General features: G+C 47.0%; 2 protein-coding genes across 2 annotated transcripts in view; one reads left to right on the top strand and one right to left on the bottom strand.

The window, feature by feature from the left end:
- Positions 1–785: 785 nt before the first annotated feature.
- On the bottom strand, positions 786–14,985 carry lemd3 (LEM domain containing 3). Its single transcript, XM_079735055.1, has 13 exons — positions 13,468–14,985; positions 10,849–10,886; positions 10,607–10,676; positions 10,404–10,480; positions 9,737–9,816; positions 8,386–8,531; positions 8,001–8,102; positions 7,353–7,455; positions 6,314–6,492; positions 5,208–5,289; positions 4,451–4,556; positions 4,247–4,325; positions 786–2,836 (listed from the first exon to the last, which is right to left on the bottom strand). The coding sequence occupies exons 1-13, from the start codon at positions 14,966–14,968 to the stop codon at positions 2,637–2,639; spliced, it is 2,763 nt and encodes a 920-aa protein (XP_079591181.1). The 5' UTR covers positions 14,969–14,985; the 3' UTR covers positions 786–2,636.
- A 2,725-nt stretch (positions 14,986–17,710) lies between these two features.
- Positions 17,711–19,262, top strand: part of wif1 (wnt inhibitory factor 1) — a gene marked incomplete at both ends in the record, with an annotated part of 13,072 nt that continues 11,520 nt past the window's right edge. Inside the window, 2 exons of the mRNA XM_079734081.1 lie at positions 17,711–17,852; positions 18,165–18,304. Of these exons, the coding sequence (XP_079590207.1) occupies positions 17,711–17,852; positions 18,165–18,304 (282 nt within the window). The remainder of the gene's footprint in view (positions 17,853–18,164; positions 18,305–19,262) is intronic.

Raw genomic sequence — 19,262 nt, 5'->3', positions numbered from 1 at the left:
GTACAATCTGTAGAACTACATAAAGCCATGGGTCTACAGTAAATCCATTACATACATCTATAAAGGGAGCTACATTGAGATATGGACTTTGACTGAAAAACATCTATGCATGCCAACATGCAATTTAAATTACTTTTATAAAGCGAGCAGACAGGACGCAATTAAAAACCCCTAATAAACCTTTAATTTGAGCCATTTTTACAATACAAGTGACAAATTACATTAAAACATTGTAATCATTTGCAATGCCTATTATTGTACACTGCCCTGGCCACACAGGCTTGCAGGATAGGGATAATGGTAATTTGAAACAATACGATGGAAATTAAGCTGCATATAATATTACATATATTTATATATCAATGTACAGTGTTTACATAAAATACATCCGATGAATGACTCGATGAAGAATGTAGCTTCGAGCACAGCCCTGGAGAAGTGCCCCCCACAAAAAAAAAAAAAGGACAATACATCTCTATGGTTATGAAATACAAAAGTAAGCTGCAGGTGGACCAACAATAGGCAGGAGATGTACAAAAATATAAAGATCACCATGACGCACTCAAGTACAGCAAAACAACCGACTCAATTCTCAATGTTCACTTTATTTGCTTCTCGTACAAATCGCGACAGTCGTCTTAAAGTTTGATAAGTCTCGGCCCAAAACGAGATTTTAATCCCCCCCCCCCCGCCGATATGAAACACTGATTTAACCCCCCACCCCGGTCGTTTAAAATCCCACACATCACTTTTTATAAAAACGAAAGAGCAAAGCCGACATCATATCCAATTTGAGGATGCAGAATTTAATCGTGTCCATGTAACCCAAACATCCGGATCGTTCACAACAATTGTGTCAAAGTGACGTCACCTCATTGAACCGAGACCATTCACCTGGGATGCACTGCCAGACATTTTTAATAAGCACAAGGTTAAGGCACAGTTAGGTTGTCTGCTGCAAGTCCTTTTGCAGCCGTCTTCGTGACGTTTTGCATGTGCATCGTTTGTACATCGTTTTTTGTTTTGTTTATTATCACTGCAAATACTGAGTTCCACTTTTTAAATTACACTGCATCCAAAGCACAACACAAATCGAAATGGTGCTCCCTTTGATCTGAGTGAGTCTGAGATCTGAGTACACTTGAAAGAAAAGATTTGTTCATCAGTTCAGTACTGCTGCGCAGCGCAACATTGAATCTAGTAGATACAATGTTGCGCCGCGCAGCTGCCGGCACAAATGGGTTAAAAGGTGAGGTCTTCTCCATTATTCAATTGAAAAACCTGTTGGTTGTGTCCTTGCTTTCATTCAACCAATCAGAAAGGGGGAGGGGATGACATAAGCCCTAGTTCTCGAAAAACATTTGAAATATAAAACGAATGGCAATGTCAATTTCTAAACAAAAACGTGACTATTTTTGTTTTGTTCGGTTTAAATTGGGAATGGCATTGAGGGTACGTGCACGTCTGCTAGCTCAACGTGCACTCTCTCATGTAAATCACCGTGCACGCCTTCGTGGAAATCATTGCGTACAATATCGGTATGACCCTCGCGCTAGACCTCGGAACTATGCTGAAGAAAAAGGAGGGAGAATCCGCTGAATCAAGTGGATTTTTGGATACTTGGAAATCATAAAAAACATTTGTAACGTTTCCACCAAAGTGTCTGCTGAGAGGAGACGGAAATAGAGTAGATGAGTAAAAGGAAAATAACTTGGAACGTATATACACACACTACAAAAATATGTCAAAATACACTTTTAGGGGGAATGGAGGGTGATAAAGGCTGATAAACGGGGGGAATGTCCACATATGGTATGGAATACATATTCTTTTAAGAAAGCAAGCCTGAAGTATGGTCGGTGCTAATAACTTTTTTTGTCATTGCCAAAGGGTTCGGGTATCAAAGCAGCTTTCAGTAGCCTGTTTGCCTCTGGATACAGATGCAGTCGGTTCTGAATATCGGGGCAGCAAGGAAGAGCTATTAAACAATAACAAACAAACCGCTTCAACACAGACAAAGTCAAACAAACAAAGCTACCATCGCCCCCACCATCCATGCTATGTACATCAGCCCGGCCACTCACTTTCCCTCGCTCGAACGATAGAAACTAGAGAAATCCAACTTAGAAAACCATAAAACAAAAAAAAACATGAAATAAAAAAAAATGATAATAGTGTCCACTATACCGTCGACAACAGCCAATCAGCGGCTTCCTCATGCAGAGCCTGGCCGCCGCCCCCTTCCATCGGGACACTCCGGTTGGGAGTTCGACGGCTCCAAAATGCAGCTTTATCGACAAAAGAAACAACGAACAAGCACGCACAAAAAAAAAAAACAACCTCCCCCTCGGAAAGTCGATAAGAGCGCTCCCACAAAAATGGACAGTATGCCCCCCAGAACACCATGACACCCTTCTTTTAAACCTCTGCAGCTTTAATAGGGAGGGGTGAAGAAGGGACGTGTCGCATCGTGAGCCCTTTGGGTGGAGGTGGGAGGGAAAAAGGGAGGGAGGGAGGGAGGGAGGGAGAGAGAGAGGAGAGGGGAGGCAGGGTTAACGTGGACGCTGTGCGGAGGAGAGAGGCGGTGAATACGGGGAGGAGGGAGGGAGGGGGGGGTATAAGGTTCTAATGTTACATCAGGGGGATAGCGTTCTCTCCCTCCCTCTCTCCTGCTCCTCTGGGGAGGTGAGGGAGGAGGCCGAGGCTCGGCTGTGGTGGCGCGGCGAGCCGGCGGCGGGACCGCTGGAGGGCCTGAGAGGCACCAGACAGCCCTCCGCCTGGGGGAAGCGCTGGTGGTAGCGGTCCAGGCGCAGGTACTTCACCGTCACCAGCTTGCCTGGTGGCGGGCGGAGACGTGAGGGAGATCGGAAAACAAAGAAGGGATTGTTGGTTTATTTGATAGGGACGTATTTATGAACATTGTTGTTTTAAAAAAATAATAAATAAATAAAAAAAATAAAAAAATCACCATATGCCAGAATTAGTAAAAAAAAAAACAAAAAAAAAACACTCTTCATCCGCAGTCCCTATTAACGGAGAGTTCGTCGTCAACTCAGATTCTCTCTTGAAATCGGCAAAGCGTGACACCACACCAGAGTTTCCGTTGTCCGGTAATTACCGGTCATTGACCGGAAAAAAATGAGGAGGACCGAAAATTCTAAATGTCTCCGGTCAGAATGACCAATGGAAATACTTCTCTGCACAATTTGAATTGTGTTTAAATATGCTACAGTGGTCATTTGTTTAGCCAATTCATGTTAAACAATGAGGGTTTTGATTGACCCGACCCAGATCGCCGATGTCTCCCGACACTATCCTCGAGCCGGGCCTTTGATCGAGCGTTTGTGTTTATTTTTTTGTTCTTTTATCATTGCTTTATTGGCCTAATCTGAGGAGAAATCTATGCCATAAACAGAAATAGCATAGGCCTTTATTACACGGGTCTTCTCAATGCCGTGGAACGCTCCGTTCACTTGCATGGGTAGTAGTCCGGTAACTTGTCAACCCCAGCGTCTTCGGTTGCTAAGCGACGTCAACATCTTCGGCGGACTATTTCTCTGCTGATCAACACTACGAATGCTGGTAACGAATCAATTGTAAAAAGACACACCATGTGAAGTTATTTTTTCGTTTTGGCAAGTAGCCGTGTAATAAGCGGGATAATGTATAGAACGTCGCCGGTCAATATCGAAAATATTATCGGGGAAAATAAATAAAAAATATTTTCCCCGATAATGACCGGCGTTCTATACATTATTCCTTACATATATATTTAGCAGAGTAGCCCTAAGTAACAAATGTGTACAAAGTTACACATGTATTAAAAAAAATGTCGGGCCGGGCTCAAATACAACGTGCTCGGGCCGGTGCTGGTTTGATTTTCTGGGCCCGATCTAAGCTCTAATAAAGACTGCTCAGCAAAACCTCCTTGGGGAAGGAAGCGTCACGAGGCTTATGCGCATTGCAAGCAGCAGAGACACTCTCGATACATTTGATGTTAAGTCAGCAGCGGCACACTTCACAGCTGCCAAATATCGAAAGAAGTAAAAATAAAAAAAAACGTTAAAATGAAACCTGACCGCGGTGCACATGACCGGCACCAATTTTTTTTCCAGCGGAAACACTGCACTACACAGCATTTACGTTTTGCAAATGAGACTCAAAGTGAAACTTTTTTTTAAGGTGGGTTATGTTTTCCGAGACAAGTCAAGACAAAGTTCAGGCTGGAAACCAAACTGAAACGTACCGTCAAACCAGGAGCCGTGAAGGGCTTTAAAGGCTTTCCCTGAGTGCTCGGCGGAGAGACACTTAACATAGACGCAGCCCTGTAGGGAGAAAGGAGAAAGAAAGAGAATTGGGTTATCGTATGTGATGCTACAGACGCTAATGGGACTTGAAACAAGCAGGCTCTTTCTGGAGCCTGGGAGTTGGAGGCCAAACGGGATTGTACCTCGCGGGAGTTCTTGTCCACTGCGATGTGGACGATCCCGTCGTTGTCGCTGCACTTCTCCAGGATGGCTTCGTGGATGGCCAGGTGCCAATTCTCCCCCACCTCCCTGAGAGAGAAAGGGACACGGACACGGTTAGCATCGACCCAATCGAAGCATCGGGAGGGGGCGGGGGGGGGGGGGCAGACCCTTCAACCGAGCCTCGGGTTTGACCGGAACTCAGAAAACAAGCGGAACCGAAAATCTTGTCACGTCCGGAAGAAACACAGCATAAAAAGTTATAACCGATATAATAATGACAAAAATGTATTGAAGAGCCAACCACAAAACGAAACATTTCAGGATTTGAAATTTCTGGAAATAAATAAATGAAGTTACATTTCTGCATTTGTAGTCTGAATCTGCATCTGTGTATGAAGATGCAGACATGATGTGTTGACATACTAAATCTAGAGAGACTGCAACATCCACTACAAGTGAATGAAGATGCAGACATACTAAATCTAGAGAAACCCCTACATCCACTACCAATGTATGCAGAGTCAGATATACTAAATCTAGAGACTGCTACATCCACTACCAATGTATGCAGAGTCAGATATACAAAATCTAGAGACTGCAACATCCACGACCAGTGTATGAAGATGGACACAGACATAAAGGGTTGCTATACAAAATCTAGAGAGACTGCTACATCCACTACCACTGTATGAAGATACAGACATGACGTTTTGACAGTTAAATCTAGAGACGACTCACATGACGGGGTCGAACATGCTCCTTATCTTCAGGCAGGGTGTAAGGCTGTTGGGAGGAGAGTTCCTTCTGTCCAGCGGGAACGCTAACAGCGGGAAGACGAGAACACCACATTTACAACCAGGTTGTGAATAGACAAATTGAAAAAGGAACAGGAGGCAACATTTAGAGGTTCCACTAACTGACGAGTACTGAAACAAAAGAAGGTAAGCCAATGTTGATTCGTCCACGTGCGGGTCAGTGTAGTTGGGCAGAGATGCGAATTGCAGGGATAATGATTGTTTACATTTCGGCCAGCAGGTCGCAGTTGTTTACCAGTGGATTAACAGATAGCTGCTAGTTATTTCACACATTTTGACCTAATTATTTGAAAGAAATACTTCCCTCCCTTGAACTTCAGCATAGCGCTAAACGGAATATAGTGATTTCCTTGTCCGATAGTTAGTCTCACAACTGGGAGTGTCGGAAAGATGAGCATCGACATTGAATAGCATTCCTCGACACAGCGTTTGAAGCCCTTCTCCTAATCTGCCGGTCCGGCCTAGGTACCCATGTCCCGACCGGGCTACACAGACGGACGGACGGACGAATCCGTGAGACAGACGGCAAATGTCAAAAACCTTTTCCCATCACCTTCAGCCTGCCCAGTGACAAGAGCCGAAGGGGACCAATGGGACGGCAAGAACGCCTTAAGGGCAAGGAATACTACTCCGACTCCGTAGCTACGGAGACCCCCTCCAGTCTTCGAAGTTCTCCGTCGGGATGTCGGATGCAATTCGCTGCCCGATCGATCTTACACGATGACTGCTAACCATGTAATTAGTGTTGTAAACAAACCTCCAAAGCTTTTCAAATCTTATTTGGTGTTTTATTGGTCCTTAATGTGCAAAGTAAACAAGGTACAAAGTCAATATTCTGGTGATTCTGGAAATGATGTTGTTAAGAGGACCAATCACAGCCCTTGCCGTCGCCGTCCGTCTCCTCGCGGCGACGGATAGTTAAAAAATATTGGATGCGCACGTAGAGCTACGGAGAGGCTGTCCGACGACGGAGAGGGTGAGGGTGTCTACGTACAGCCCTTTGAGTAGTATGAACCGGCCTTTAGTCACCTTTGCCCTGCCAGACCTTGGAGGGGATCTGGGACAGCCGGTCGCAGCCCAGCGCGGGCTGAATCCACCGCCACACCGTGAAGTTGGCGCCGTTGATCAGCTGCGGCTCCTCGCGGATCCTCGACTCGTTGGCCTTCAGGAACTTCACCGCCCGGTCCCACACCTTCTTCATCTTCTCCCTGTAGACGGGGGACGGGAACAGCGAGGGAAACACGTTGTGTGGTCATTGTTCGTCAGTGGGAGGGGAAGAGAGAGGGTTTCCTATACTTGAGGTTAAACACAACTAAGAGGTATAACCTCCGCCTTGAACTGCATCGCCACGGTTCTTTGCTTGGCACAGGTTCACCACCTATTCAATCATGGCTTCACTTGGCGAAGTGGACGACAACAAGTCAGACTGAATCCTGGTTCGAATAAAGTCTTAAATAAAAGACATGGAAGGCTGCTAGCCAAAACATCCATCCTAGCAGAATCCTCGTTCCAGACGTTTTAGTGTAATCCTCAGCATGGACGCTTAAAAGGTGACATATCATACCAACAGGTGTGGGTGTGATTAGCCATTACAAGCCGATTTGCAAATCTGCCACTTCTGACATCACAAGTGGGCGTGTCCACCTAGATGTGTGCCGCATAGATTTTCAAAACGGCTTGTAACTGCTAACCACACTCACACCTGGTGGTATAATATGTCACCTTTAAAAAAAAAAAATTAAAAAAAAGACATGGAAGGCTGCTAGCCAAAACATCCATCCTAGCAGAGTCATCGTTCCACACGTTTTAGTGTAATCCTCAACATGAACCCTTAATATTCCCTGGGGAGTTTACACCCTAGGGAGGTGTTCCAGGCACGTCCAGTGGCGAGGAGACCTCGGGGAAGACCCAGGGCGGGGGAGGAGAGATTATATCTCAACACTGGCCTGGAACGCCCCCCCCGCCCCCGTCAGAGCCGGTCAAGAGCCGCCGCCCATGCGGCCCACCCACGGATAAGCGGTTTGAAGGTGAGGAGTTAAAATAGTTCAGGCGAGGAGACGCTTCTTACCGATCTGACGGCTGGACCAGAGAGTCGCGCACGTGGGGTATGGGGAGGTAGGGCTGCAGGTCCTTGTTGTCTTGACACGCCTCGTTGTGGCTCTGCAGCACGTCTGAGCGAGGGAACACGGCCGCAAACGTTACGGTTCCATTCAGGGTCGTTTAGCGGACTCACAATAAGTACATTCGCCAGAAGAAAGAGATACTATTTAGCGCTGTCGGAAGAGCGACGATATTCAGAAACTAGTGCTGAGCACTGACAATTAGCTAGGTTAAAGGTGATATATTAGACCACCAGGTGTGAGCGTGATTAGCCGTTACAAGCCATTTTGAAAATCTGCCTCTTCTGACATCACACGTGGGCGTGTCCACCTAGATGCGTGCTGGACAGATCAGTCTACCAGCCTACTAGGTGGACTGTAGCAAACGTTGCTCACCTATCCGTCATACATCTTATAATCACACTCAGACCTGGTTGTACAATTTTTCACCTTTAACCCATTCCACGTATACAAAGAAGATAGCTAGGATAAGATGCTACACAATGCTAAGTACTATTTTGTGAGTGCCAGATGTTAGCCTCTCTTTGACAAAGAGGAAGTCACATCATTGGTGTTGGGGGGGGGGGGGGGGTGAGAGAAAGAGACGAAGGCCGTACCGATGATTCTCGCCACCATGTCGTACATCTGCCGGCTCTGGTCCTCTTCTCTTCGCCATCGGTACTTCATGTAGTAGATCAGGCCTAGCACCAAGCCGATCACTGGACCGTGAGAAAGGAGAGGGTAACATTTACATACAGCGACAAAGGCAAGGCAACTTTATTTTATATAGCACTTTTCACACACGAGGCAAACTCAAAGTGCTTCACGCAGAAACATCGTAATACAATAAAAGAAAACAAAAGGTAAAGTTAGAGCAGTAAAATAAATACGCAAGAGAAAATAAAAAAGGCAGCATAAAAAAAAAAAGCATTTTTTGAAAGTATTTAAGATTTAGCACACGTTCACAGACCGACGGCGGTGTTGCCCCCGCGGAGTCCTGACCTGCGATGATGAGAAGCACCCGGTTGATGACGGTGAAGAAGGCTCGACGGAAGCGACACAGGAAGGACATCTTGGGGTGGGTGGACTCCAGCCTGAGGATTTGACCCACCTCTGTCACGGCCTCCTCTGGGTCCTCTCCCAACAGTCTGGGGGGGGCATGAAGTCAGTCGGTCGGTCAGTGGGTAGATACTTCATTCATCCCCCGGTTCAGGTAACCAGGAGCGACAGACGGTACAGTACAGTTGACAAAGAACGGAACGGAAAAGCAGTGAAAGTAGGGCTGAACGATTTGGGGAAATAATCTAATTGCGATTATTTTGACCCAATAATGCAATTGCGATTTAATATGCGATTTTTATAATTTATTAAGTTCCTTATGTTGTGTACTATTCACTAAAAAAGAAATAAATCATTCTTTAGTATGACCAACGCAACATTGAAAGCAGTCAACATAAAAACTGCTCTTTCCTTTAGGCCAGGCCGATGTGTTGAGATTAATTTATATTATAAACTTCTTTCTTTAACTATTGAATTGTAAAATAAAAATAAATGAATCGTACTGATTTCCAGTCAGTAACGGTAACAAATCACTTTTTTTTTTATTATTTTTTCGCAACCTTTGCGATTTGCATACCGATTTGAATTCGATTAATCGTTCAGCCCTAAGTGAAGGTCAACCAAGTTCCAAAAAGTCCATAAAAAAAAAAAGTGTAAAAGTAATACAAGAGTAAGTGAGCAATATTGCACATTATTAAAATTAGGTAGACAAAAATAAATATAATGCAATAGCACAGCTGGGACGTGAATACCCATGTATAGCCGGGGACATCCCCCCCTCGCCCCGGTTAGAGCCACGAGATGGGGACATGGGGTTTCCCCCCCCCCCCCCCCCCATCTCCTCAAGTAAAACACGAGAGGAACGCTGGGGTTCTGCGGTAGGTAGCGCGACCGCAGCAGATATTGCCTTTGAGTAATTCATATTAAACGTATAGCTGGCGCCCCCCTACTTGGAGACGGTCATTTTAAATCAGTAGACGCCATAGAAAGTGTGGTACACACACACACACACACACACACACACACACACACACACACACACACAGACACACACACTGCATTTAAGAGAACCTTTCTAAGGTTCATTCCACGGGAGCATTGTAAAAACGTTATACTAGTTTAAACGGGTTCCCCATACTAACTGAAGTCTCTAATTGTCAAGCAGGCATATTCAAAGCATACCCATTAGTTAACACAACAACCTTGCAGAGGCCGAGAAAAACCTGCAAGTGCAAAGCTGATGCAATACATAAATACGATAAAACGTAACATTTCGGAGACGTAATCCACTTGCCTTATGCCAACGTCGTCTCCGGCACTCAGGATCCACTTCAGGGAAGTATAGATGTGATCCTCAAAGTCCTGGTTCTGACCCTAAGAGGGAGGAAGAGAGCAGAGGAATGGTTGCGTCCTGGGGTTGTGCTAGTAGGATGACAGTGAGGTGGAAGGTGGAAGGCGCCCTGGTTGTGTTGCATTGTACAGTGTAGATCGTCTTGGCGATGTGAGAACATGACATGACTTGGCTCCGGTCAAAAGCGCTAAAACAACAACAGAATACTCATGTTGTCCGAGCCCGGAACATCGCGCTCTACCAGTTAGCGAGTCAAAATCTGGCTACAATCAACTCAGCATATAATTTAGATTTTTTTTCCATTTTCTAAACTATTACTAATGGCTTACAGCAAGTAAATAAAAAATATATATATGTACATATATAAAATGAATATACCGGTTTTGCCTCACTTTAGGACACATGTTTTGTTTGTGAAACTCAATAAAACCAGGATGGCCAAGCCAGTCTGAGCGCCGACATTCAACACACTCTTAAAGAACAGGGTTTCCAGTAGCTGCCGTGCGTCGAGAACGAGGTTTGCTTTCGACCGCAGCTTCGAGGCTGCACCCTGCCATGGGCCTTCGGACAGCAGCCTTCACCCACTACTACTGCTACTGCTACTGCTCACCTCCAAGTAGAGCGCGGCTTCATCCATGGTCAGGCTTCTGTTGGGGTGATGGTCCAGGTCTCCGCAGTCATGTTCGCCTGGGGAGAGACACATGGGGGGGGGGGGAACAGGAGATGAGCAAAATATACAAGCAAATACTGTAGTACTGCCACGCACCACGGACACAATGCTACATGTGAAGGGGGGGAGGGAGACCAGCGTACCGGCGACGCGTGCCAGGTGGACGTGGAGCTCCAGCAGAAGCTTCAGGATGATGTCCTGAGTCCTCGGATCCTGGAAGTTATGGAGATTAGGCAAACGTCATGGCAACCAGTCAAGCACATCCAATCTGTTGTTGTACATGTTGTTCCTGGTGCGTGGGACTGTCCCTTACGATGTTCCTGAAATGTGTCTGTGCTTTAATAATAGCGTGCTATGGAGAAATAGAGGGAGGGCATCTACTTACGATGCTGTCAAAATCACTTCCAAAGGGGTGGGTTCTGACTGCCAAGAGAAACAAAAAGAAGCAAGTTTACAACCCTAGATTGTAATCCAGGTATTTATAGGTCACTAGTGTGTTAAAACACCTCAGAAATCCATGAATACAAAAATGCCAATGCTGCAAGAAACCAGTACAACATTTAGAAAATTATAATAAAGAAAGACACTTTCAAAGTAAAAGCCACGACATGGTTAGACTTGTGTAGAGATAGCTGTCTGGCTCTCAGGCGCTGCGGTCACATTCTCCTCCGCTCTGCTCCCCCCCCCCCCCCCCCCCCCCCCCCGAGACACAATCATGGACTCGGCCCAAGATTGGCACGGCCCCAGTGGCATGCATGTTCTACTTTTTTAAAAAGATACCACCACCGCCAGCGCCACCACAGCCTCAAGGGGTTGGGGGGGAGAGAGGACGCACTGAGAAGGACGCAGTAGTGTGGAGGGAGGAAGCCAACCCATCAAACCCTACAATTAATCGGGGATTGATTTGTATATTTTGTGGCGCGTCTCTGTGCCCCTACGAGGAAGTACACTGCCTGTCAGGGGGCACAATGGAGCCAAAAGGGCCCAATGGTGGTGCAGTATCTTTCGCTGGGCGGGGTCACAGAAACCCAGCGGCAGTTGGCATAGGGAGTCACGGGACACAGCGTCACGGTGTGTTCACTAGTGCGCCGAAAAGCCTCAAAATCGCCCGGTAAGCCGTAGGCCTAAGAATCGCAGAAAACGGCACACCCATCACGATTGACAGGCTTGTTTTCTCCTCCCTTGAGGTAGGCCTGAGCTACCAAGACCTTTCCCTGGGGGAGGTTGTCGATACACATGCCCAGCGGTCCACACATCCAGTACCACGGTTGGATGCTTCACCCTCGGAAAGAGGGACGATGTGTGTTGGAATGGAGATCGAAACGCCACCAGGTCCTCCTACGTATCATGTGAATGAACCCACAGGCAAGGAGAAGTTGGTCTGGGTTTGTTATTCGGAAACACGGGTAGTCAAGAAAAAAAAAAAAAGGAGACACACACACACACCTTATTGTGGGCGAAGTCTTTGTATGGGTGAGGCATCACCACACACCTACAGATGCCAACTACATGAGATTACCAATGCAAAAGCACAAGCGGCCAATGAAGTTGCCGGTACTGCTCGACAGTCTGATACAGCGAATTAAAACCCTTCTTCCGGTATGATTGTCACCTAAGCCTTTAATCGTGTGCTATGAATAAACACACGAGCAATGGGTTATTAGATCAAGATGTTCAGGTTAATCAACCACAAAAAACATTCAGTTTGTTGCAACCAAAAAAGTAGGAGGAATAACCCTTATTTTGCAGAGATCTACGTCGATGATCTCCAGAGAAGTACAGCCAGTCCGTCAGACTGCAGGTGTACACCACACCATGTTGGTCACTTGCAATAACGGTCAGAAGAGTAGACTATCAAAATAGTCATTATTTGCCTTCCAACTCTTGGCCTGTCTGCCAGACAAGAGTTTTCCACTGCCTACCCCTGGAATGCATGCACGAGAAACGGAGTGAACGTGCAATCCCACGTTCAGCCTTTCATTCATGCACATAAATATCCCGGCCATGTCGAAATAGCCCAAAACGTCCGGTGCATGTGCCAGTATGAACCTGCCATCGTTATTGCATCGGTGTTGAAATGAAACTGCAACTGACAACACTATGGCAAAGTAGAATAAGCCAAAGTGATCCTACAGAAAGCTCAAGGAGCCCAAAACGTTTGGCCTACACTTTAGAAATCCCCCAGCATTTTGTCATCCATTTAGTTAACTGCCTGACCTTAAAGACTGAGCGAGTGTGTGTGTGTGGTGTGCATGTGCTCTGAGGGCAGCAAAACAATTAGGGTGGTTTAGCTTGTCTATGACCTAGATGTCTGCCACGTGCAGCCATGCAGTCTAACCCCCCCCCTGCCCCCCTCGCCTTTCCATGAGACAGCCCATAACTAGCCAATGACTACACAGAAAAAGAAACATAGGCCTACATAAACAATCAGTCAGATCTGCTATTTAATATTTCCTAGGGCAGAGGAAACTCTCCCCAGACAGTGTGGCGAGGGACAGACAAGTCAGTCTGAAACAAATTGCTGTCAGTGGCTGCGAGCGGCAGACAACGGAAATAGGAAATGCGTTTTGATGGGCAGGCCTCTGACAGCAGAACAACGTGTATTTGAACACCGAATATAATAGTTGATCTAACCAGCTGTTCCGCAGGCAGGAAAAGTGCACATTTTGTAGTCAGGTGTAGTCAGGATTTAGACACCGTGCACAACACATTCTCGCCTGTTTCGCCAAATATTTGAAGGTCTTTGACATGAGCAGCACACACTCGATTAAAATGCAAGCTGTGTGGCGCCTGCAGAGGTGTAGTTAACCTCGATAAAGTGCATGCAGAGTTTTTTTCAATGCAACGTATAGCAGATCCAGACATAACGTCATCTCCCACATCATACCCGGCCTTGATGGCTTATTGGCCTTCCTCCAGTGCAGGAAGAGACTGATAATAAATCCAGACATGGAGACACACAGGTCTAGGGCCATACATGGTCATTGTATAGCATTGTACTTACTAACGACATCCGCATCGGTTGCCCCGGCACCTCTCATCCTCAGGTACATGAAGCCCAGCAGCAGAAAGAAGAGGCACGCCGCGGTCAGCAGGAACATGGACAGGTAGTGCGCGCTGAACCCCCCGGAAGACGACACGCCGTCCCGCTTGAACTGCTGGAGCAGCTCGTCCTCCGGCACGGAGTGGTTGTGCTTGTTCGGGTCCTGGCCGTAGCCGTGGAGCGTGTGGTTGGAGTTGACGGGCCGGTAGGTCCGGGACAGGGTGCTGTAGTTGGAGAACCGCGGTCTCAGGCCGATGCTGAACCGGCTGCCCCCGCCGGGAGAGGAGTTCCCGTCCTCGTAGTTGTTGCTGCTGCTGTAGGTGGAGGGGGAGCCGTCTTTGGTGGGGGCCCCCGCCTGGTCCCCGGCGAGCGACACATAGATAGACCGCCTGGGGAAACTGCGGTTGAGCAGGCCACCGGTCAGGGCAGACTCGCCCGGGCCTCTCGGCTTCCCGTCCTCGTCCCCTCCCTCCCCCCTGTAGCCCAACATGTCTAGACTACTAGCGCCAGGCTTCTCATTTGCTCTGATTGCGCCTCTCGTCTTTTCCTGGAGACTTTCCGACCCCCTGGCATTAGTGTGAGGAGGTGACGCGGCTTTCGGGTGACTCCGTCTGAAGGCCAGACGTCGGTCGCGCTGTCGGTCTAGCGCAGACAGGCCTTCGTCGTCCTCCTCGTCCGAGTCAGAGTAATCCCCGGCGAGCTTACTGGTGTTCAAGTAAGACGTCCGGCTGCCATTTAGAGACCGGGAGTCGTTCCCCTCTTCCCCCTCAATATCGTCCTCCTCTCCCGGCTCCTCGTAACCCCTCCCCCCAGTCTCGGTGCGCTGCGACACCCAAGAGCGGCCCGGTATCGCCCGGTCCCCCCACCCCACAGACCCGGTCCTCCTCCTACCATCCACACCCGGGGAAGAGTTGTTACTGTGGGCGACTCCTCCGTGGTTCTTCTGGGCCGTGGCGGGTGTCCCGGTGGGCCTGTTCGGCGCTAGCTGCTGGCTGTACCCGGACGAGCCTCGGTCTCTCCCGCTGCCGTGGCCCGGGCCTCCTCGCCTCCTCTGGGGTGTTTCTGCGTCCGACTCGTCGGAGCTGAAGCCCAGCACGAACTTCCCCCCTGCTCCTCCTCCGCCGCTTGCCACACGCTTGTCGTTCAAAGCCGGGCGACCACCACTGGCGCCCCGGGTGTTGCTCAGGTACGTGACGTCATTGTTCGCCGGCCTGGCGGCTCCGGATCCCGCAGCCGCCGCCGCTGTGTTGCCGCCGCCGCCGCCGCCGCTACTGTTGTTGTTGATGGCGCCGCTGTTGCGCGTTTTCCCCGGGCGGGAACCTCGATGCTGCTGCTCGTCGCGGAGCTTTTTCAACTTCTTCAGGTACACCGGACGGGTGCTCTCCGTGACCGGCCCAGGGGAGAATCCGAGTCGCTTTAACTCGGAGGAAAGCTCCTCGTCCGTTAACTGCGCGGTCGCCATTTTCCCCCCGAACTCGAAGCTGGCTGCTCTGTGGCGGAAGTGACGTCGCGCTGAAATAGAGGCGGGCCGGCCGGGGCTGCGTTCAAGAGCCGAGCGAATCCAGACCGTAGGAAAGTTTTTATGAGGCGATCATTGTACAGAAAAAAAATATATAGAGAGGTGGGTCACGGTTTACAATACGGTATATGCATCTATTTAATTATGTTGGATGCACATACTGACCAGTGAATGAAATGAAAACGTGTATTCGCATTTTGCCAAAATCTCTAAATCAAACGCATGAACTATAAGCAAGTGTGTTCGTAGACCATTCAGCACCTGGGACGGCCAAGACAGATATTCTAAGTACGCCTAGTTGTAGTAGCTTAGTATTAGTAGAATCAGTAATTATTCTCCCCTGACGTGCCTCCTGTGTCATACTGTGCAGTGCAATTGCAGTAGGCCTATGTTTTAAGCGTGTTAATATTGTAATTAACTTCATTGAGTTTTAAGTAAAAACCCAAATGCGTGCTACTGTGCTTTAGAATTGAGTGTCCAGACAATATTGCACATGTGGGCTAAATATAAGAATAAAATAAGTTGATGTCAGTGTCATGTTTTTGTTTTTGTGTTGTCAAATGAGAACAAACACTGTTCCTTATGACAATGCGGACTGATGATGTTTCAAGTTCTTTAGCGTTAATACAATTGATCTGAATCAACTATAATGTAGCAGAGAGCTGATGACCTTTGAACTATGACACAACAAGCCTCAAGAAAGGTCACCCATCAAGAAAAGTCTGGATTTGATAAACATCACATTGTTTTGTCTGAGCCTTTCTCATTAGAACCAATCATAATCAAAAGCTCTGAGAAAGGGGAGGGTCCACATGTGTCTCATATAAACTAAAACCAGTAAAATCGGGAGGAACATGGCCACAAATCAACCCTACACATGGTGTTGCTTGAGTGTTTGTTTTGTTAACTTTGAATAACTGTCTTACGACATCTTATCTTCTGAGCCTTTATGAGGCGTTGATGTCATGAGCATATATTCACACTCCAGCATATATCAGGAGTATAGCCGTGTATAAGTCTAAGATATGTAAATATCAGATTGGAATTGACATGTGTTGTTTCAATTTAGATTTTCAATGTTGAGAGACAAGAATTTTCTTTTCGAAAACATAAAATTAACAAAACTTGCATTGATAAAAGAGGACTCTTCAGGAAGGAGATTGATTAGCCTCCTTCCTGGAGGGACTTTTAACTGACATATGTCTCTCTCACACACACACAAACGCACGCGCGCACACACACACACACACACACACACACATTCCAGCACATACTATCTCCAAACCTCACAACCAATACAAGCTTCAACAAACAAACAATGAGATAATGATCATTAATATAGTGTTCATCTTAATACAGGAACAATAAGGTGATCCTTGTTGCAATCGCCAAGATGACAATTTGTGTCAAATCAAGTCATAATAATGAACAAATCAAAACATAATTGTTCAAATAGTTGCTATGTTAGATTGTTGCTTGTTTGGCCTACCCAAGACAGGGTATAGAATAATTATTAAATTGTATAAACCAAGGTTGGTAGTTCTATTTCCATTTGGATATTTGTCAACAAACAGATTGATTATTTTCTTAGGGGCACCTCTTCACTTCAGTCCTTGCCAAAAAAGAAAGGAAAAAGTTGAATGATGTAGAATAAAAAAAAAGTTTCAATGATGAAGAATGAATATGAAATTGTCCATGTTCACACATGTGTGCAATAGAAGGCTGTATTGCATTGTTGTCTTTTGTTGGTTCTGCGTTTGGATCATCTTTCTCCGTCAGCTGTTCCCCAAATGTTTTTTTTCTTTTTTCTGTGCACTTCTTAAGCACACACACAAACACACACACACACACACACACACACACACACACACACACACACACACACACACACACACACACACACACGCACCACACACACGCAGCTTGGTTTACTTTAAAAAGACTGCGAACCCCATAAGACAGATCCATAGACAGCAGAAGACCACACAGGAGGATGATTTGTCAAACACGCACGGACGCAGACACCCAAGCACACACAAGCACTCACACGCACGCACGCGCGCACACACACACACACACACACACACACACACACTCATTCCCTGTCCCCCATTCGCCGTGAAGTGCTCTGTCCTGCGCTCTGAGAACAGACTTTTTAAGCTCTCGTTCTGCATCGCTCACGTAAACACAATTACCACCAATGATGCGTTGTGTTGGTCGCGTTAACGCCGTTTGGAGCTTGTTATCGCGGCCTCGGTGGCTCTGTCGAAATATATATGTATAATAGATTCATTACACATAACTTAACGTTTCACAATGCAGCCTACGCACGTGCAGACAAAGTCATAATCCTACTCTTCAAAAAAATATCCACACCTGGTTCTAAATCTGTAGAAATGAAGTTTGTTCGAAACTATTTCCGAGCCGAGCCCCTTGAAACGCAGCGCAGGACCGTGAGCGTGTGCATGTGTTTAACCGCGCCCCCCTGTGGACGCAGGCCGGTACTGCACCCCGCGTTGGACCATAAAGTAGCCCTGTAGCGCTGTGCGCCTGACACACCAAGAGGCAGCGCAGTGCTCGAGACCAGCCGCTCCATTCTATCAATTAAGAGGAAATCCGAGGAAACCCAAACCACCAAGTAACAAACACCCATTTAGAGAGTTTTCCACCCCTAAAAGGACGAGAATGGATACCAACATCACGTTTTTTAGGCTTTCCCTCAAAACGTGTTTTCTGCTACTTTTGGGCTGTTTGTTAACGAAAGCGGTGCGAGACCAGGGGAGTTTATACATGTGGATTGATGCCAACCAAGCCCGGATCCTAATTGGTGAGTAGCGCTATAACGCGCTTTCATTACCCTGCTATGTTTCTGCATTTAATTGAACGAGTTTACTAGGCTATGTTTTCAAAATTAAAACGCAGACTTTTAAATGACACCACTGACCAGGTTCTGTGGTTTCTGTGCCTGCGCGCGTGTGTGCGTGTGTGTGGGTCTGTGTTTCTGTGTGTGTGTGTGTGTGTGTGGCGGGGGGGTGTCTGTGTTTCTGTGTGTGTGTGTGTGTGTGTGTGTGTGTGTGTGTGTGTGTGTGTGTGTGTGTGTGTCGGTGCGCGCGCGTGTGTGTTTAACTTCCACTGACAGGTTTTGAGGAAGATGTTCTGATAGTATCGGAGGGGAAAATGGCTCCATTCACCCACGACTTCAGAAAGGCGCAACAGCGGATGCCTGCGATCCCAGTCAACATCCACTACGTGAACTTCACCTGGCAGGCGACGGATCAGGTAGAAGGAAACTAACCCTGAATCAGAGGGAAAAACAAAAACACCTAGGCCTTGTGTTATATCGCTTCTAATTTGGTATGGAAACATGAAATAAACGCGCTCACAAAACAGCCATTAAAACGAAGTCTAAAAAAGTTGGTAGCGCGTCAAACTGATGACAGCAATTTCACGTTTCCTCGCGTTTCTATGTTCGGCTAATCGGAGTAAAGCCCTCTGTATATCCGCCGCGTTGTAGAACGAAGAGGTGAATAAGGCGAGATCAAGACCCGGCCTCCGCTGATGCCTCGGTCAGGTAAAGCTAAGCCCAAACAGAGGAGTTTCCTTTTTAATAATCTAATTCCCATCTCTTGCGGTATTTTACATCTTGGTGTCGTAGGACCTGCCGCCACAGATCAAAGGCTCGCGCCGCCTCTGCAGGCATGTGCCAAACATCTGGCCCATCTGTGCATTGAAAACATTGGTCGAATTCTCCAACGCGTGCCAGCAACAGTGTTTTATTGGAGGAGGGGGAGAATTTCCATAGAATTGTGCAGGTGCTCGCTGGTAATCTTGGTCTCTCGGAGTGTGGTGTTGCAGGTATAGGCTAGGCTACAGTTTATTCCACTATAGTGTGATTCACGTTTTTGATTTAAAGTTTTAAAACTCAAGCAACTTTACTTACTTACTTTTGGAAACACACGATCATGGTTTCATTATTTCTTTTCAGACGTTTTTTATTCGTAGACATTGTGGATGTTTACGATAAACCCCCTTGAATCAAACCGTAGTCTCAGCACAAATTCCATAAATCGTGTAAAAGTTCTTCACACGAGTCCTCCCGACATAAAAGTTTACTCATCGGATTTCACGAGACCTGCCAAAGTTTTGTTGAAAGTCTGAAACTTTATTATCCCAATTTGGGATGACATGATTTTCTGGCAGCCGGCCCTCGGATCTGAAAGGAAAGAGAAGCCATTGA

This window comes from Pollachius pollachius, assembly GCF_949987615.1.
Source record: "Pollachius pollachius genome assembly, chromosome: 4".
NCBI classification, from domain to species: Eukaryota; Metazoa; Chordata; class Actinopteri; order Gadiformes; family Gadidae; genus Pollachius; species Pollachius pollachius.
This window is presented reverse-complemented; position numbering and strand designations above follow the sequence as displayed.

What these genes read in the sequence shown, in the direction of transcription:
- lemd3 (XM_079735055.1), bottom strand. Translation starts at nt 14,968, where the DNA reads ATGGCGACCGCGCAGTTAACGGACGAGGAGCTTTCCTCCGAGTTAAAG. An exon ending in CATGGTGGCGAGAATCATCG is followed by an intron (nt 7,456 to 8,000) that starts GTACGGCCTTCG and finishes TCCCTCGCTCAG; the next exon opens with ACGTGCTGCAGAGCCACAAC. An exon ending in TGGACAAGAACTCCCGCGAG is followed by an intron (nt 4,326 to 4,450) that starts GTACAATCCCGT and finishes TTCTCCCTACAG; the next exon opens with GGCTGCGTCTATGTTAAGTG.